General features: G+C 41.1%; 1 protein-coding gene across 1 annotated transcript; it reads left to right on the plus strand.

Moving 5' to 3' along the window:
- Nucleotides 1–2,367: 2,367 nt before the first annotated feature.
- FANCF (FA complementation group F) lies at nucleotides 2,368–4,018 on the plus strand. The gene has a single exon (XM_057414371.1). It carries the CDS (start codon nucleotides 2,392–2,394, stop codon nucleotides 3,493–3,495), a length of 1,104 nt encoding a protein of 367 aa, XP_057270354.1. The 5' UTR covers nucleotides 2,368–2,391; the 3' UTR covers nucleotides 3,496–4,018.
- Nucleotides 4,019–17,827: the final 13,809 nt, after the last annotated feature.

Below are 17,827 nucleotides of genomic sequence, written 5' to 3' on the forward strand. Positions count from 1 at the left end.
CTTTAGTTTCTTGAATTTGTCTTCTAATGCTTCTAATGCAAATTTGTCTTCTAGTGCAGAACTCTGCTGATTCTCCAGGTTAGGCTCTGTTTTCATTTTATGTCTCTCCATTATGACTGGAGATTCCAAATGCAACTTCAATATTTAGAAATACATTTGCATGAACTATTTATTACAGAGATATCAAACTCTACCTCTGTGAGAAAAAGTGCTGATATTTAGACTTTTCACCCTAATTTGAGACAGAACTGAACGCTGAAATAATCAGAGTTTTTCACAGAACAGAAATTCAGTTTTTCAGGCAAGTCTGCAGAGATCCATTAGAACACACAAGCCATCTCCCTTCACATGCAAGAGTATTCCATATACCATACTACCCAGTGTTTCTTCTAGTCTGGTTAGATTTCTGCAACTTGGTTTTGTGAGTTTCCTGGTGCTGCAAATGAGATTATTTCATTTATTTCAAGTGGAACATACAGAGACATTCACAGGATATAAACCCATATACTTTATCCAATAAAGAAAAGAACACTAATGTGGAAGACTTCTTGTGAGAAGTTTTCTGGTGTACAGGGAAATTTCTTCTCTTTATGACTTGAAGCATATACTCCAGAAATATTCCTCACTAAAATAGAACTGAACTGGTTTTTTTTTTCCTTTATGCTACTGAACACAAGAGATGCTGGATTAAACATAACTGAGAGTTACGTAATATGTAATCACACTTTGAGCAACCTGGTCTAGTGGAAGGTGTCCCTGCCCATGGCAGGGGGTTAGAACTGGATGAGCTTTAAAGTCCTTTCCAACTCCAACCATTCTGTGATTCTATGTTCCAACCACCTCATGTTTCTGTCACTTATGTGTGTAAGTAACATGTCCCAAAGTGTTGCACGCAACTGCATGCAACTGAAAAGTTTTCATGTTCTATCTTCTCTTCAATATGTATTAGCTTATAATATGCTTTAGAATATATAGGGACAAGGCAGGTAATAGGTAATTTGTTAACAATACAATAAATTTCTAGCCACTTGTAGCCAATTTCATGTTTATCATTCCAGAAATATTTAATAGAAATGTTGAAAGAGATTTTTTTCAAGAGGAACACATTCATTATTTGAATGATACCTGGAAATATGAATCTGCAGCCATGGAGAGGTTATTACAAGCTCCATAGACCAGAAGGGCACAGAACACTACTGCACACCTAGCCCAGTGCAGCCCAGTTCAGATGACTGCCTCCTCCCTTGGGCACTGCTGCAGCCCAGCTCCAGGCCCAGCGATACTGCAGGGGCTCACTGGGTCTCTCTGCTCCCTCTGTACCCGTGGAGTGTCCAAGTTTATAACCCGGGGGCTTTTGGAGTCCCAGAGGGGCAGGCAGCAGCTCCCAGAGGCCATGCTGCCCCCTCATACCCTCAGGAGCACAGAGGGCACCTGTGTAAGGTTCTAGAAGCCCCGCTGCCTGTTGCCTACTGTGGGGGAGTGCTGTGCATAGCAGGGTTGTCACGGGGATGAGGAAGGACACAAAGGACCCATCTCCCAGGCGAGCAGAAGCCCTGGACTTAATGGACATGAGAGAAGCAGCCGGGAACAGTCACTCCAACAGGTAGGCCACCTCCTGTGAGCTACACACAATACCAATAGCTCACAGTGTAAAACTGTTCTTCAGCTGGCAGACGCAGGAAAGGGAGAAGGGGTGTCCTTTCCTGGCTGTAGACAGAAGTAGTTATGGTGCATGTCTGCCATGATGTCTGTGTGGTAAACCCTGTATGTGTCAGCGCCCAGAAGGCCCTGGTGGATGTTAGCCATTGTATCTACATCAACCAGAGGACTAGAACAGGTAGAGGGGGAGGTCAGGTACCCTGAGAAACTGTTAATGAACGTCAGGAGGGTGAGCCCAGCTGTGTGGGCATAGTGGGATTGTGCCATGGCAGGGTGCTGAGCTGGGGGCAGTACTGGGGGGCAACCCAGTGCCAGAAGATGCTCTGTCATGGCTGCCTTCCAGAGACAGGGCATACCACAGAAAGCAGGAAATGTCCCCAAAATGTAGGGCAGGGGATGTTTGCTCCTGGAGTTGTGGGCTTTTTAAAGGGCATTTACAGATATCATTCTAAAGTTTATTCTAAGGCTCTTAGCGGTTTTGTTTGACTTTTTTAACTTAGTCCTACCTCGTTTTTAACGCTTTAATTCGGTTCAACTTTCCAGTTTTTCGCTGAGGGCTTAGAGCGGTTAAGGTCTCCTTTAACCGAGACTCAAACCGCATCAGATTGACATCTGAGTGAGCCAATAGAGTTACAAATGTCCTCCCTCTCCGGCTCGGATTGGCCCCAGTTCCGGGGGGAGGCAGGACCTCTGCTCAAACGGTTGGCGCGAGGGCTGTTCGGCTTGCTCGCTATGGAGGCTGTACTGGAGCAGGTGGAGCAGCTGCCCGCACTCCTGGCCGGCTCCCGCTCCGCGCTGGTGCGGGACTGGGACTCCCTGACCTTGGCCCGAGCTCTAGAGTGGGCCCGGTATTTCCAGCATGTCCACGATCGCTTCCGCACCCGGCCTCGGCTCCGGGAGGTCCTCGGGCGGCGGCTGCGGCGGGCTCAGCCGAGCCCTCCGCTCGGCTTCCCGCACCTGGGCCGCTGCCCACAGCTGCTGGGCCTGGCGCTGCTGGAGAACCGCGCTCTGCCGCCCACCGCCTGCCGTTGCCTGCTCCATAGCTTGCTGCAGCTTCCCGGCGGGGAGGCCGGCCCGGAGCCCCACAGCCTGGCACTCCTCGCCCGCCGGAAAGCCGCCTCCCGGTTGCTGGCGCTGCCCAGCGGCCCGCCGCGGCCCCCGGCAGATACGGAAGCGCAGCTGCAAGCAGAGGCGCAGCTGCTGCTTGGCCGGCTGCGGGAGGAGAGGCAGGAGACCGAGCCAGCTGGGGAGTCCGCGAGGCCGCCGCGTTGGCTGTCAGCTGTGCTGGAGCAGCTCCCCATGCTACGGGCCTTCGAAGTGGTGGCGGCAGCGCTGCTGGGGCAGGGGAACGGCGCTGACCAGGGTGGAGACGGGGATCAGGCTGGGAACAGCCTAGAAGGAAACTGGGCGAGTGCCATAGGAGACAAGTGCGTTGCCGGACCCCTGCTTTCCTGGCTGCTGGGGAACCAGGAGAGGTTCTCTGCCTTCTGCCTTTTCCTCCCAGGATCCCTTCTTGCTTCCCTAGCTGGTCACTATTCCCAGTTAAGCAGACCTTATTTGGACCTCTTAACCGGCTGCGGAAGCCATTTGCTCTATGACCCCTTGCAGGGACGGTGGGTTATAAATTGGCCTAACAAAGCTGCTTTGTCCTGGGAACAGTTGAGGGAGCGCTTCACCTGCCTTTGTCAGGGATCTGCAGTACTCAAGGGACAGACACAGGCTGCTGTGAAACTCCTGAAAGCACAAGATGGGGACTTTCAAGTCCGTGGCCTAAGTGTGTGGACTGACTTACTTATGGAAATAGAGGAATGTCTGAGAAAAGATGCAGAATGCTAATGCCTGAATGCAAAAGCAACATGAACACTTCCAAGATTCAGGAAGTCTGCTTAACTTTGTTTAATATGAAACACAAGAAAACTGTACCTCTTAATGGGTTGAAAGCCAAGCATTGTTGTGACTGCTGATCTTGCGTTCCTGACTTCATGTGAACTCTCTCGGGGAAGCTTGGTACTTTCTTGTAATTCTGCTGTTAATTCTGGTCACCGCAGGAAATGTCTTCAGTACTTGCTGTTCACCTAATAAAATGAAAATGCTTTCCTTTTCCTATATTGAAGAGTTTTCTGTTTAGAATATAGTTGAGATATGGTCGTAGTTGTCCCTAGCTGATGGAGGCTGACTAAAATCTCGAAGGTGGAGTTTGAAATGTGAAAACCCCTAATTAAGGGTTAATTTAGTTGTGGTTGTCTTCATTGGGCTGTCTGCTGTGGTGGCTGCTTTCATGCTTCTTTAGCTCTTGCATTTGACTTAGCCCCTTGGTGTAAGTGCAGGTGAGAAGGAGTCAACTGGAAAGCTTATTGAAAAGTTAAAGTTAGATTTTAGTTGTTGCTATATTATATGACAATATGCAAGTATTTCCTAAGAAAGCTGCTGGAAAATGTAGGGTATTCTCTGTGGTTTTCTTCCGTTTTCCATAGCCTGTTACAATACTTTTCTTTAGGTTTTTTTTTGTGTTGCAGAAAAGTGAGTGGACAGCAAACTTTATTTTTTTTTCATTCTTTTATGTTTAATCAGTTTCTGTGAACAGAGCTTGATCAGGGTAGTTTCCATGTTATCTTAATTTAAAAGGAGTGTTGTAATGCAGAGGTAACGTGTTCATGTGTCTTTAGCTCTGTATGAACAAAACCACACAGTGTGATAAAAGAATAGTTGAGGAAGATGGGGGAAATGTATGTAAATATTGCAAAAAGTCTTAATTAATCTTTTGTGTGGAGTACCTGTCAGATTTCCCGTGGCCCACATTCCTTTAGTTTCAAGATCAGTTGAGATATCTTCTGTTCCTGAAGTTCCTTTAAGAGGGGTTAAAAGGGGCTTTGCTTCTGCTTAGAAACTTAAAAAAGCAAATGACATTGAAAAGTATAAACTGGATTGAAGCTCATTAGAATAGCCTGTACTGTAACATAAAATAGTATATACAGCTATGGCAGGTATTTCTGCAAAACTAGAGTGGGAAGAATTTTGTGATTTTTTGAATGGAAACAATTAGTATAAGGGGATGAACATTGTTTATCTGGGAGAAGGCCAATTCTAACATGTATGGAAATAATTAAAGTCATAAATAAGTTCTTATTCTTTCCCCTCTTCTAAAACAAAAGAGATACTCAAGGGTAACGCTTTAGATAGAAGAACATGCTGCTAATCTCCCATCAAAAATATGGCTGTTTGCTTTGGATTCCTTGCTACATCATGTCAGTTGAGGTGATGAAGTTACAGAGCTCTGCAGATGAACTCATTCTAAAAGCTACAGCTGTCAGTTGTCTTGCTCTTTCTTAAACAGGGTTGTCCCCCCCTCTGCAGCTTGTGGTGGTCAGCCTTAAAAAACAGCACTGTGGCAGTAGACCTCAGGATTGAGTCAGTATTTTTGTGGTATCAGAAGAAATATGAATGCTGTCTATAGGTGTTGAAAACTGCCCTGAAGTATAAAGCATGAAGTTTGAATTTGGGTTGTCTAGCCATGGTTCCCTGCGTTAGTTTTGGCATTTGGTATGGAAACTCTGCATTTGAGCTTGCTCTTAATGCTTTTAACAGGCATAAGATTTTTTGTCTCAGAATACTTTTTGCTATCAGAGGTTCCTGGTGGATGATATACCCAAAGGCACTAGTCAAAATCATTCCCTTCTCCCTGGCTGTGTTAAGATTGAATTTCAAATATTGCAGTAATATTACAAATGTTACAGTAACAGAACAAACCTTATCAGTGCTCCTTCTTCTTTGTGGGGATCTAATGGGGAAAACTGGGTAGAAGCTGCTGGCATTCCTTCTCCTAGTAAGGGATAATTCATCACAACTCTGTAAAAACTTACTTTTCCCAGGTACTTGAGTGTCTGTGACAAATTACAATGAGAGCTAAACCTTGGTTTTGCTTGTCAGGCTAGATAGGTTTCCTAATGTACTCAGCATGTTGACTGTGATTTAAGTCTCTTAGCAGCTTGTAATTATTTCTGGGATAAATCTGATGCTTGCAGGGAGGTTGTACTGGGACTGTTTCACGTCTTGCTTTTAATAAACTTAAGCTTTCTTTTACAAAATTCAGTTCATGAACACAGATGTCTTCTTTCCAATATTATTAAACACCTTTTACTAGCTAATGTAACAACAGAATCATCTACTGGAGTAGTTAGGAAGTAATAGGCTGTTCAGTATGACTTTATTAAGAAATTAAAGAAATAATCAGGGAGGGGAAGGCAAGAGATGGGCCAATGCAGACCAGGCATGCTTGATTTCCAATTCCATCTTCCTTACAGGAAACTGAAGAGTAAAAGGTAGTTTAGCCTCAGTGAGGCAGAAACACCTGCTTATAGGAATTTCATAAAAACATTCCGATCTATCCCAAATACATTATAAAAGAGGTGCCAGATCCATGATTACCAAATTCCAAAATCCATATGGCATTTATTGAAATAACTGCAGCAGTCCACATGCCTGTTATTTCAGCATGGTGGTTGAGTTTGCCAGGTAGCTGTGCAAATGACAATCACAATTGTTTGGAACTCAATTTTTAATAGAAGTGTTAACAGAAAAGGAAGAAGTGTGGTCTGTAACTTCCTCCCTCTTCAGCTCATATTTGCATGCTGAGGTTTGCAGCCCAAATTTGAAAACTCTTGACCTATACCATCTCAACTGTCATTTGAAGGAAGATACTGGAAATGATAGACTACAGCCTCTTCACCTATCACCTTCTTCCCTTGATGCTAATAAAGAGAAGCAGATCTCTATTTTCTCTATTGAAATAATGATTAACTGCTTTAACCCTGTTTCAGAAGATTGGTCAGGATTGTGAAGTGAATCAGGAGGATTTTACTTGCTAAGATGGATATATTTTGCCTTTTTTTTTTTTAAGTAGTAAAGGAAAAGATTTTACCTTTTTTGCAAACAGTACCATAACTCTCTGCAGGTGGTATGCTAGGAGATGTCAGGGTACTAAGTGCTTTTTTTCTGTTTCTTCTGTGAAGTTCTCTTACTTTGTAATAACCTTATTAAGCTAAATATAGAAGAAAACTTATTGTGTGTTCTAATAGTAATTTTTAGTATGTATCTGGATACTTGAATAAGGATAAATGGTGAAGAAAAAATTAATCATTTAGGAAAAATAAGAAGATTGGTACTGTTCAGATGAATATATGATCCCCATTGTGACTGAAAACAAGTGAAAATCAGAATGTCCAGTTGAAAAGTCTGTTAAGGTATTAAAAGGAATTCTTGTTTTGCATGCCAGGTTTCTTTCCCTCACCTGCTAGCTAAGTAAATAAGGATCTAATGTGCTTAGTTTTCAGTGACAACGAGTGATTTTTATTTATTTTATTTTTGAGTGACTCTTTTTAGATGATAAAAAGAGAGTAATATTTTGGTCACATGGCAGTAGTATTTCCAGGTGTTGTTTAACTACAAAGCTAATTGATATTGCTTGGCCTACAAGGATGCTGGAGAAGAACTTTTCATCAGGGACTGCAGCAACAGGACAAGGGCTGATGGGTTTAAACTGAAATGGCGGAAGTTCAGATTAGATATAAGGAAGAAGTTCTTTACTTGTGGATGAGGCAGTGGAACAGGTTCAGGTTGCCCAAATAAGTGGTAAATGCTCTTTCTGGCAGTGTTCAAGAGCAGGTTGGACAGAGCCTTGGGTGACATGGTCTGGTGTAAGGTGTCCCTGCCCATGGCAGGGAGGTGGGAACTAGATGATCTTAAGGCCCTTTCCAATGCAAACCATTTTATGATTCTATGATTTTAGTTTATTTTCTGCTGTTTCTGAAAAATGGAAGATTTAAAGCTAAATTCTAATTCTTGTGACCAGTCTGGATGAATGACCTGTTACAGAGTACCTGTGAAGGCCTCCACACCACTGCCATGCAGAATACAGCATAGAACATGGCATGAGAATCATCTGCTTGAGTAGCTTATGTAGTTTGATGGGGTAGAGTTAGAGAAAAATAAATCAAATGAATGTGGAGATGGTGAGGAGAAAAGGCAGAAAACTGCTGCCTTATGGAGGCCCTTGAGAAAGGGTAGATTTCCCATTCACCAAAACTGAGCCTTTGCTGCAGCTGGGGACAGCACTTGGTTTGTGCATGTTGTGATTAAAAAAAAAACAAACAAAAAAAAACAACAAAAAAACCTGTCCAAGATACTTGATTAGATGTTGGCTCCTCTGCTAAAGCACTCAGCCTCTGTGTTCCCTGATGACCACTGCAATCAATGGTTTAACAGGCAGGAATACTAGGGTTGTGAATGAGAAATGTAATTGTGTGTGCAGGGTAGGAAATGGTGCTTATTTAAATAGGGGCTGCTCTGACAGAGGTGAGAGCAAAAGAACAAATATCCTATCTTCCCTCAAATAGGCCTGAATCACTAGTGTGGTCAGGAAAAGTAGCTTTTAATCAGTTAATAATTAATAGAAATCCCTTTCAGAAGCTTTTTGCTCTCAGTATTTTATCTGTCTCATGAGGGATGAAACATAATTTTGACCAAATGCAGCTATTAGTCAGTTATGTGCCTGTACTGAATTTCAGATTAAGATGACAGCCTCACAACAAATACTTTTGTTCTCCCTTACCTATATACTTCTTTAAGGATTTCAGAAAAAGAGGTATCTGTAGCAGTGGACTACATTCATTAACAGAGATAAACACATAGTTAGGTGCATTCTCTTTTACAGCTTTTCAGATGTAGCCACAATAGACTGGTTAACATAGCTACTGCTTCAACATTCAAGTCATTCATGTACCAACCTCACTTTAATTCCTTGTGTGCCAATACCTAGAAATCACTGATATTACTTTCCCTATTTAGTTATATCCTAGTAGCTTTTCTTTGGGTAAGTTCTTTCACAAGTAGAGATCTTTGTCCCTAGAACTTTAATTAGAGTGCTTGGCATTTTATTTAGTTAGTGTTTTGAATCATCTCTGCTACCACAGAGGGTGGCAGCAGAGTCTCTCTGCACAGATGGCCCTGGACTTCTGATCCTGGGGGGAATCGAAGCTAATGGGCTCTTTCTTGAGGCAGAAGAGATACAGGGAGTAAATACCCACTGTTGTGCTACCCACTCAGAAGTTTTTTGAAAACTCTCGTTGAGAGTCTATTTTGTCCCTGCAATTCTGATTTTACCAGCTCTTAATGTAGGATCAGGTAATAATATAATCTGTATCCCCTACTTGTCTCTATCCAAAGACCTGTTTTATTAATAATATTAGATATTCAGCTCTTAAATTCCTTTTCTATTACATGATAAATTCCTGTAGTATTATGTGATCAATTTACTGTAACCCTTAACTAGGACATTTTACCAGAAATGATAGCAGTGTGCACTGAGCAGAGAATATAGCAATCAAATTCTGATTTTCATCTTAAAATGCACCTTCCTATTATATTTCTCCCTCTGGGAAGAAAGTCCAGGATGAATGCTCAGACATAGGCTATTCATAGTGTGTAGCTCACAGAGGCTAATCCCAGCATCTGATAAAGCGTTATTTAAGTTCTTGGCAGTCACCATGACTTTTAAATCCCACCACAAAGATTCAGCTGGAATGTTTTCCTAGGGATCATTTCCAGAAATGAAATGATATGAACTGCTTTTACCTGCACATTTGTATCCGTGTTCCACTTGTGGCATGTTAGGCTTTATGACTGAGCAGGAAATCATAGTTGTGGTCTTGAGTTTCTGTACATAGTCTTTCTCAACATAAATGTAGCAATAGAAGAAAAAGATTATGTGCTGTCTATTGTGTATGATAAAAATTACATCCTCAATTACAACACAAGACTTACTGTTATATGATCCAATTGTCAGCTAAATGTGTAGAGAAGTATTTGATTTTAATGATGAATGATTGGGAAGAATTGTGTGGTTTTATTTGTTTTCCTCTCGTAAGAGGAGATAATGAATCCTCTTGAAATACCAGCAGGGTAAAATGTAAATGCAGCTGCTGTTTCCAATACTTACAGGCAGTGAAGTCATTAATATTTCCTTATTAATGTGAAGGAGCTAGGTAAGAACAATTGATTTCTTCTGGGAATTAATTGGACATGATCAATCCCTAAAACAAGCGTGACAACAAGGTCATTCATCAGCTGCTTAATGTTGCAATACCCAAAGCTTGCCCTTTCAGCCAGGAAAAGATGCCATGCCCTGGGGAAAAGGCTTTTAAATCATTATGCTATTGACAAGAAATTGTGTACCTTTGCCACTTGCAGCCTCATCATTCTTAATGTTGAGGTGAAAGTTGCTGAGTTCAGGTATTTTATAATTTGCCTTGTAAACGGTATCTCTTTTCAAGCTAAAGTTGATTTTATATAGTAGAAATCTAATGTGTGAGGAAAGCTAAATTTAACAATCAAATGTGACAGCTGCTTGGGCTGGCCCACATGTTTGAGAAACATGGCCAGGTTTTGTGTCCTGCTCAAGCAGTTGCGTTCATAACTTCGCAGGGTTGGTGGTGCTCATGAAGATGTGCTTAGCATTCTGTTGAGTTTCATGTTGGGGTGGAGGAAAGGTTTTTATCTGAAACTAAGGGTCTTGACAAGCTACACAGGGATCTTTAGGCGTTGGAAGTGATAAGCAATAAAAAAAATCGTCTAATTAATGTCTAGATCTATTTTTTACTCATTCTTGAGTAAGATGATGTTTTATGCTGGCTTCTACCAATGAAATAGTCTGACCCATCATTTGTTTATTTACTTCAAGTTAGTTTGAGCACTGAATTTACTTCCAGTTTGCATAAGTCTTTTTGTCTTTTTGCTTACAGGTTTGTTTTCCCCCAGATGCACAAACATCTTTCCTTTTATTCCTCATAAGCATGCACAACAATCTGTTTGGGTTGAAAGATAATATACCTTAGAGGAATGCCAGCGTGACCCTAGTGCAAAAAATAATTTCTGTGTGAAACTAGAATTTCTGCTATTGCAGTAGTAAACTATTTTGCTTTAGTTTAAAAAGAATTTTATAACCAGTTATTACAAGAGCCAAAATTTGACAAGGTGTCAAAAAACCCACAACTTCTACTCATGTTCCAAGCTATCATTTAACCTTGCAAGCAGAGATGAGATCCAGCAGCAAGAAAAAAGCTTGAAGCAGTTAAAAAGAAAGATTCAGTTTTGTGTAATGTGAGGATTATCAAATTAACGAAATTATTTATGAACACTATTTGTGATTTTTTTTTTTTTTTTTTTTTTCCCCATTGTTTGCTTGCAGTCTTTTGCAGGGATTTGATGTGTTTCTAAAATGTCCAGGGTGCTGCATGAAGCGGTGATGCAGTGGAGAGGTGAGATGAGCAGGAATACGGTCCTCCTGTTAGTACCCATTAGTGTTTTGATGGTTTTTATTTGAGGTTTTAAAGTGTAAGTTTTTGCTGTGAGAGACAAAGAGCCTGGCTCTGCTTGCAGCAGACGGCGTGCAAACTCCAGAGGTGGCACAGAGGGCAGGTCTAAAATGGACACATGTCATCATTCATCTTGCAAGTAGTATTTACCTTAAATGCAAGGAGATAGGTACAGCTAGAGAAATGGTTTATATTGCCAGAGGAGTTCTGCCGCTATTCTTGGAGCCAATGTCCTGCTCTTTGTTTCAGAGTAAACAAACGTTGAAACAGGTGGTAGGACAGTGAGTGATGTGTGAGTTTTTTGCTTTGAATTCACAGAGTTGTGGCAGTACTACTGAGTGCAAGCTGCTGTCATCTTGCCTTCACCCACTGTTGTTCTGCTGTTGTCTTTCTGATTTGACAAAAAGCCCTGGTTCTACACACCAGAACATCTCGCCCAAGTAAGTGGTTGGGTGCTGTGCTAGCGCATGCCCTGGAATTCTGCAGTTGCTGCTTGTTGCACCTCGTGGCCCTGATCTTCTCTAAGTGCTGAGTGTAGCCTAGAGCACATGGCTTCTCAAGATGAAATTTGTTGTTTTGAAGTGATCATTTCTTTAGGACTATTGGAGTCCCTCCAGTAAAAGTGAGAAAAGAAGTTTTATCTAGATCAGATTTAATAGTGCTTCCTTTGGAATGTCATTGGATGACTGTGATTGAGCAAGATAAAGCATGAATTTTGATGTGAAATGTAACAGACATTGCCACCAAAGCAGAAAGAAATACTGCACTTGTGTTTGAAAGACCGTACAAACATGTAGGGCGGGGTTCCAATGTATGGAATTTATACTGTGAACAAATAGTTGTTTCTTTTTAGTAACTGAGGAATGATTCCTGAGGTATTAGCTCTGGTAACATAAAACTTATCTTCACACCTTCTATCTCAGTTGAGTTTTCTAAAACTTTCTCCCTGTCTTATAAGTTTCTACGTATGACAGTTTTTATACCTGTCCATTTTGTGAAGAGGAAAAATGGCATAAATCATTCCTTGCCTGTGTTCTCAGTAATGTCAAAACCATGTGTTGCTGACACTGCCAGTTCAAGCCTGTTGTTGGAAACATGAAATAGATTGCAAAGGACTAACAGGAGCAATTTACAGAAGGTGCATTATCCAACCACAGACATGGGCATGCTCCACTCGTCAGTGGACATCTGGTTGAATCTGGAATTACTGCAGTAACTTCAGGTAACTGTGAGAATGCACTAGCCACTAATTACAGCGGGAAAACCTGGACCCTGTGCACTGCACTGACAAATTGCTCCCAGTGGTATCTAAGCTATTTTGCTGCTGTCATTATAGCCTGTAGCAAAGTCAGGATATTTGAAACGAGTATGGTCTGCAACCTATTAAAGGTATTAGATCCCTATTTATAGTCCAGTTCCACGAATAGAAAATTCCAACAGAAGAACATTTGCTGTAGAAATTTTGGAATACGGGGCTTTTCAAGGCAATTGTGTTTAGTTTATACACCAGCTATTTAGAAAAAAAGGCAATTAAAACCACCTTGCTCATTAACCTTTCCGTTCGTCATAGAGGACTTTAAGGAAAAGAAAGTGATTGCATTTTGATTTGTAATGCTTCAGTGAACTGGCCCTCTTTTCTGTGTATGTGTGCTTTGTATTAGAACACAGCTTCTAAACACTTGCATGTGGTTTTGTTCTACCACGCTTTAACTGATATGATGATCTCTTAAACTCTTTGAGCTCATGGAATCCCTTTGGCATGAGCTTTGTTCAGTTCTTTTTACCTTTGCTTTGCAAAGGTATAATACCAGAAATACATGGCATAACTGCATCACTAAGGTTATGGCTAATTTGTGGTGACTGAAGAGACTCAGCAAATGATAAACAACAGCAAATCAAGACCCTGATTGATAGAAAGCATAATTTGACTTCTTCATTATAAATTGGAAGAAATGATAGCATGATTGTTATCTCTCTATCACTCTTTGAGAATGATAAATACAAATCAACAAATCAACCTTTAGAAGATACCTGAGGTGGGGGTGAAAAACCATTATTGCATACAGCTTGCCCAAGAAATGGGTTAGCTGAACCAGAAATTGTTATTTTAACACAGTGTCATAGTTAGCAAAAGACACAGCTTTAAATGTGTTCTGATTCTCAGAAGCTAATTAGAATTAATGTGTGTTGATGGGTGTCCTGGGTTCAGCAGTAGCAGTCATTTTTCTCCTTCTTGGTAGCTGGTGCAGTGCAGTGTTTTGACTTTCGGCCTGGGAACAGAGCTGATAGCGATGTTTTGGTTTGGCCAAGGACTTTGTGAGCCTCATGCTCTGCCAGGGAGGAGGGGAAGCCGGGAGGAAGCAGAGACAGGACACCTGACCCAAACTGACCAAAGAGGTATTCCATACCACAGCACGTCATGCCCAGGATGTAACGGGGAGTTAGCCGGAAGGGCTGGGAGACTACAGGGTTGGAGGAGGTATCGGTCGGAGCTTGGTCGGGCTTGGGGGGTGAGTTATCGGTCAGCTGGTGCTGAGGTGTTGCATTCTCTTCCCTTGTTATTTCCTTTATCATTATTATCATTGGTGGTAGCAGTAGTGATCTGTGTTATACCTTAGTTACTAAACTGTTCTTATCTCAACCCGTGGGAGTTGCATTCTTTTCGATTCTCCTCTCCGTCCCTCCGAGAGCAGGGGGAGGGCAAGAAAAGGGGGGGGAGTGAGCGAACGAATTACCTGACTGGGTTTAAACCACGACAATGGGGATGTTCATATTTTCATTTTCTTCCATCGGCAATTAAAAGTAATTGATTAAAATCATAAAAGGTAAAATTTTTTTGCTGTTTTCTAGTCACAGAAAAATAACCCATATGTTGGATTAAGTTTTTCCTCCTTCAGCTTTTATGAAGGCATATCCAAATAAACTTAAAATACAGAGCCTCTTAAAATACAAAGGTTTTTCATAATCTTGGCAGCTGTGACACACGATTGTACGATGATGAATCCTTGTCACTACAAAAGCTTCAGGCACAGTGGCATTTCCCTCTTTGTGGTGCACATCATGGCTTTAGTGTTTGGTGAACTCTATATGTGTACTTGAGATAAAAAGCTACTTACTAAGGTCTGGAAGGACGTTTTTTTCCCAACAAGGTTAGAAGAGATCTTAGGTTTTCATTTCACTGCATGTTTTGTAGTCTGAACTGTCATTGCAAAGGTTAGAAATGGTGGTTCTTTTGAGCCTGAGTTATGCAATAATACAGCATAACTAAAATGGTTTGGTCCAGCTAAAGCAGCTGGTCTCAAGGAGAGGCTTCTTGAAGTGTAATGGTAAAAATGAGATTTTCATATTCTTATTGCCATGCTGTTTGCTATACTTTTAAAATCTGTTTTTACCAAATCTCAGTCCATAAGCCTGCCTATACTTCTAGACATACAAATATTGTTAAAGGAAAAAGAAGAGTGTTACAGCATTTTCACTGAGAATTGTGTTTCCAGATGGTGAAATGGATTTAAATGTAAAGCACACTCACTTGAAAGTTATCAGCCAAAAGTTATATCTTGCAAATGAATTAAGTTCTAAAGAAAGTGAACAGTGGCCTTGTCCATCTGTGAAGGGAGAACTTGAGTTACAGAGAAATTAAATTACTTGTGCAGAGTGATAGAGGGAGCTTGTGGCATTTGGCTGCTTGATGCAGCTATTTATATTTCTGGGTCTTCTCACAAATGTGTCTTTGCTTAATTAGGATACCAAAATGTTTTGAATGTTTCGCAGCAGTTTGAATGCAACTTTTAAGGCAAAGCAAGTAGCCATTTGATATTACCAACAAAATTTTCATCATGTGCACTGTTGTAGGCTTCATCTGGGTGACTTTCTTATTCCTTTGGCACTTGTATAGTAAAAAGTAATTAAGTTCCCATGAAACAAATGGAGAATGGTAACTTTTCCACCACAGTCAAATGCTGAAATCTGAATGAATGTTGGAACCTGTAGAACTAGTGTCACACTACTGTAGTGAACTGAGAGAGTGACCTGCCCTGAAGGGACAGGGAAAAGTAATAATGTTCATGTCCCATCTGTCAGAAAGGTGTAGGAGACATTTCTTGTTACATAATGGCTGTCCCATTCTTTGAAATATTGTGGGGATTAGAAAATACCTTGAATAATTTATGTACACCATCTCTATTCCAGAACCATACATTACCGTTCCCACAGACAGATTATGCTGACATTCTGAACCATATGTATGGTTTATGCAGGTAACATGATACTTTCAAATTATATATGCTATGAGCCAATAAAATTAGTATGGAGTACTTATGCAATAGCCTCGTAACAGCTAAACTAACAAAGGTTTATAAAATACTTCTCTCCTAATTTTTCATGGGGCAGTCAGTAGGTTTTATTTTTTTCCTTTAGCTTTACTAATGAAATGCAGCATTACAAACCAGTTCTGTAAAATGCTGGTGATCTCAGGCGTATATGGAATTCCATTCTCCTGTCTTCTCAGACGTGAATTTCTAAGATTCAAGGACTGAACTTTCAGCTAACATAGAACTGCTGCAAAACTATGACAAGTTAAACCTGCTTAGAATAAGGCTTTTTGAGAGAGGAGAATATAGATGAAAACTTCAGATATACTTTCCAAGATGGCATTTTACTGTTCCATCAGGTTTTATTACTGTATGGGTGGCCTGCATTTTTCCAAATTCCTTACAAACCAGTTACTGGCCCATTTCATTCCATTAGGGGTTTATCTCTTTGTTTTGAGGGGAGTTGCTTCTTTTTTTGAGAGTATTCTGCCGGTACAAAACCATAGAATCATAGAATGCTTAGGGTTGGAAAGGACCTTAAGATCATCCAGTTCCAACCTCCCTGCCATGTCGCCCAAGGCTCTGTCCAACCTGGCTTTGAACACTGCCAGGAATGGAGCATTTGCCACTTCTTTGGGCAGCCTTCTTTGGCCAGCGCCTCACCACCCTCACAATAAAGAACTTCATTATATCTAATCTGAACTTCCCCTGTTTGAGTTAAATACATCATCCTTTGTCCTATTGCTGAAGTCCCTGATGAAAAGTCCCTCTTTGGCATTGGAAGTATTTTATTAAGACCAATAAATCTTTCCAAGAGTTTATGAAAGGCCGAGAAGATTGACTGTTTCCATCTTATCAGGATTGCTTCTGGGCCTAGAGAGCTGGAGGCAGGACACTGAGGAGGATAGTGATGCGCAGCTTGCTCATCCACCTGGGAACTGGTGCTGGGTGCTGAGCTGTGCTATCCCAGTGGCATCTTTGGTATCTGTTCTCTGCAGCTTGCTGTGCCCTTGTAGAGCAGCCTGGCTCCTCTTCTTCCCAGGAGGATGGTGCTTTCCATCTGCTCCACTTCCAGCCCAGCAGTGCCTTGGTTCTGCAGCTCTGTGAGCCTTTGCTGCTGCTGAAGGAGGTGGCCTGCCCAGCCTGCTGGCTCCTGGGGGGAGGCCAAGTGCTTATGTGGTCCTATGGTTAGGTGGGTGAGTGCTGTAGTTCAACCAAATCCAAACAGCCAGAACCTTGCAAGGACAGCATACCTCATCTTGAGTGTGTGTGTGCGCTAGAGCGAAGGTGGTTCTCACATATGTGAGAACATACGGCTGGGGTAGGGGATATGAGCAGCAGCTTTTTCTCTTACATTAGTGTGTTATGCTTTCCTTGAGTATGCCTTTTGGTGTGTATTTTCTTTATTCCTAACCAACAGTTTAGAAAATGGGAGATGTTTTGATCAGGTGAAAAGCATTAGAAAGTAATGGAGTTTTTTCTTTCGTGTTACTCCATTGCAAAAGTGCTGGGCTGCCTTATTCATGTAGTCATTTCAGATGTGACTATATCTGAACTAATTTTACCATGTTTTGCTGAATCAGCTTAGGTTTATTCTGAAAAGTACATGATTGTGCTTACAGTGTTGAGTCCTTTTCCTTTTTCAAAATTCAATTTCATAATTTGAAAGCCAAGTTGCTTGTTTTTCTATTTAGAAGCAATACTTCTTACTGTATGAGATTGCTGAGGAAAGATAGATCTAATAAAGAAAAGAGGAAACCATGTCTGCCTCTGTTTCACACCTGAGCAATGGAACTGCCTGGGACATAAGGCATTGGTCTGAGATTTGTTTAAGACTTCCAGGATTGACGCTTGCTAAAACTTATGTTTCACGGTAGTATTTTAAAACCTGATTTGTGAGCATTGTTGTGCTACAATAACTGAAATAGGTGTTGCATGGTGAATGTGAAGTCTTCCTGCCTTTACTGCTAATTTGAAATGTGTAGCAGGATTTAATAGCAGCATATATATGATATACTTGCTGCTGATGAACCAAGTGTGCTCTCACACCTAAACAAACACACCCACATGCAGAGTTCTGAAGTAACTGTGTTTTAAAACTTTTCCATGCTGTAAAAGTAGGTGGTTGCTGTCAGCAACAGCATATTTGTTTTAGATTTTTCTGCAATAACTATCATTCTGAAAAAAAAACCCAAACCCTAAGAAAATCAATTCCACACAAATAAAATGTGTAAAAGGCAGGTTTAATTATTTTTCTAATTATATTAAATACCCAGATTGTGTTAAGATGATGTTGATTTGTGTAAGTTATGCCACATGATTACATGAAATACGTGAACATGGATTTATAGACTGGATAGATAAATTACTTTGCAAATATTGTCTGTGGCTGTACAGACACATTTTGCCTTCCTATCATGTTTTCTTAACACAAAGAATTCTTGGTGGTAGGAGATGTAAAGAGAATAAAGCTGTAGGAATTTAATGCCA

Source organism: Pezoporus wallicus, unplaced genomic scaffold, assembly GCF_028554395.1.
Source record: "Pezoporus wallicus isolate ANWC-B61680 ecotype Strahan unplaced genomic scaffold, APGP_CSIRO_Pwel_v1 contig_5967, whole genome shotgun sequence".
NCBI lineage: Eukaryota > Metazoa > Chordata > Aves > Psittaciformes > Psittacidae > Pezoporus > Pezoporus wallicus.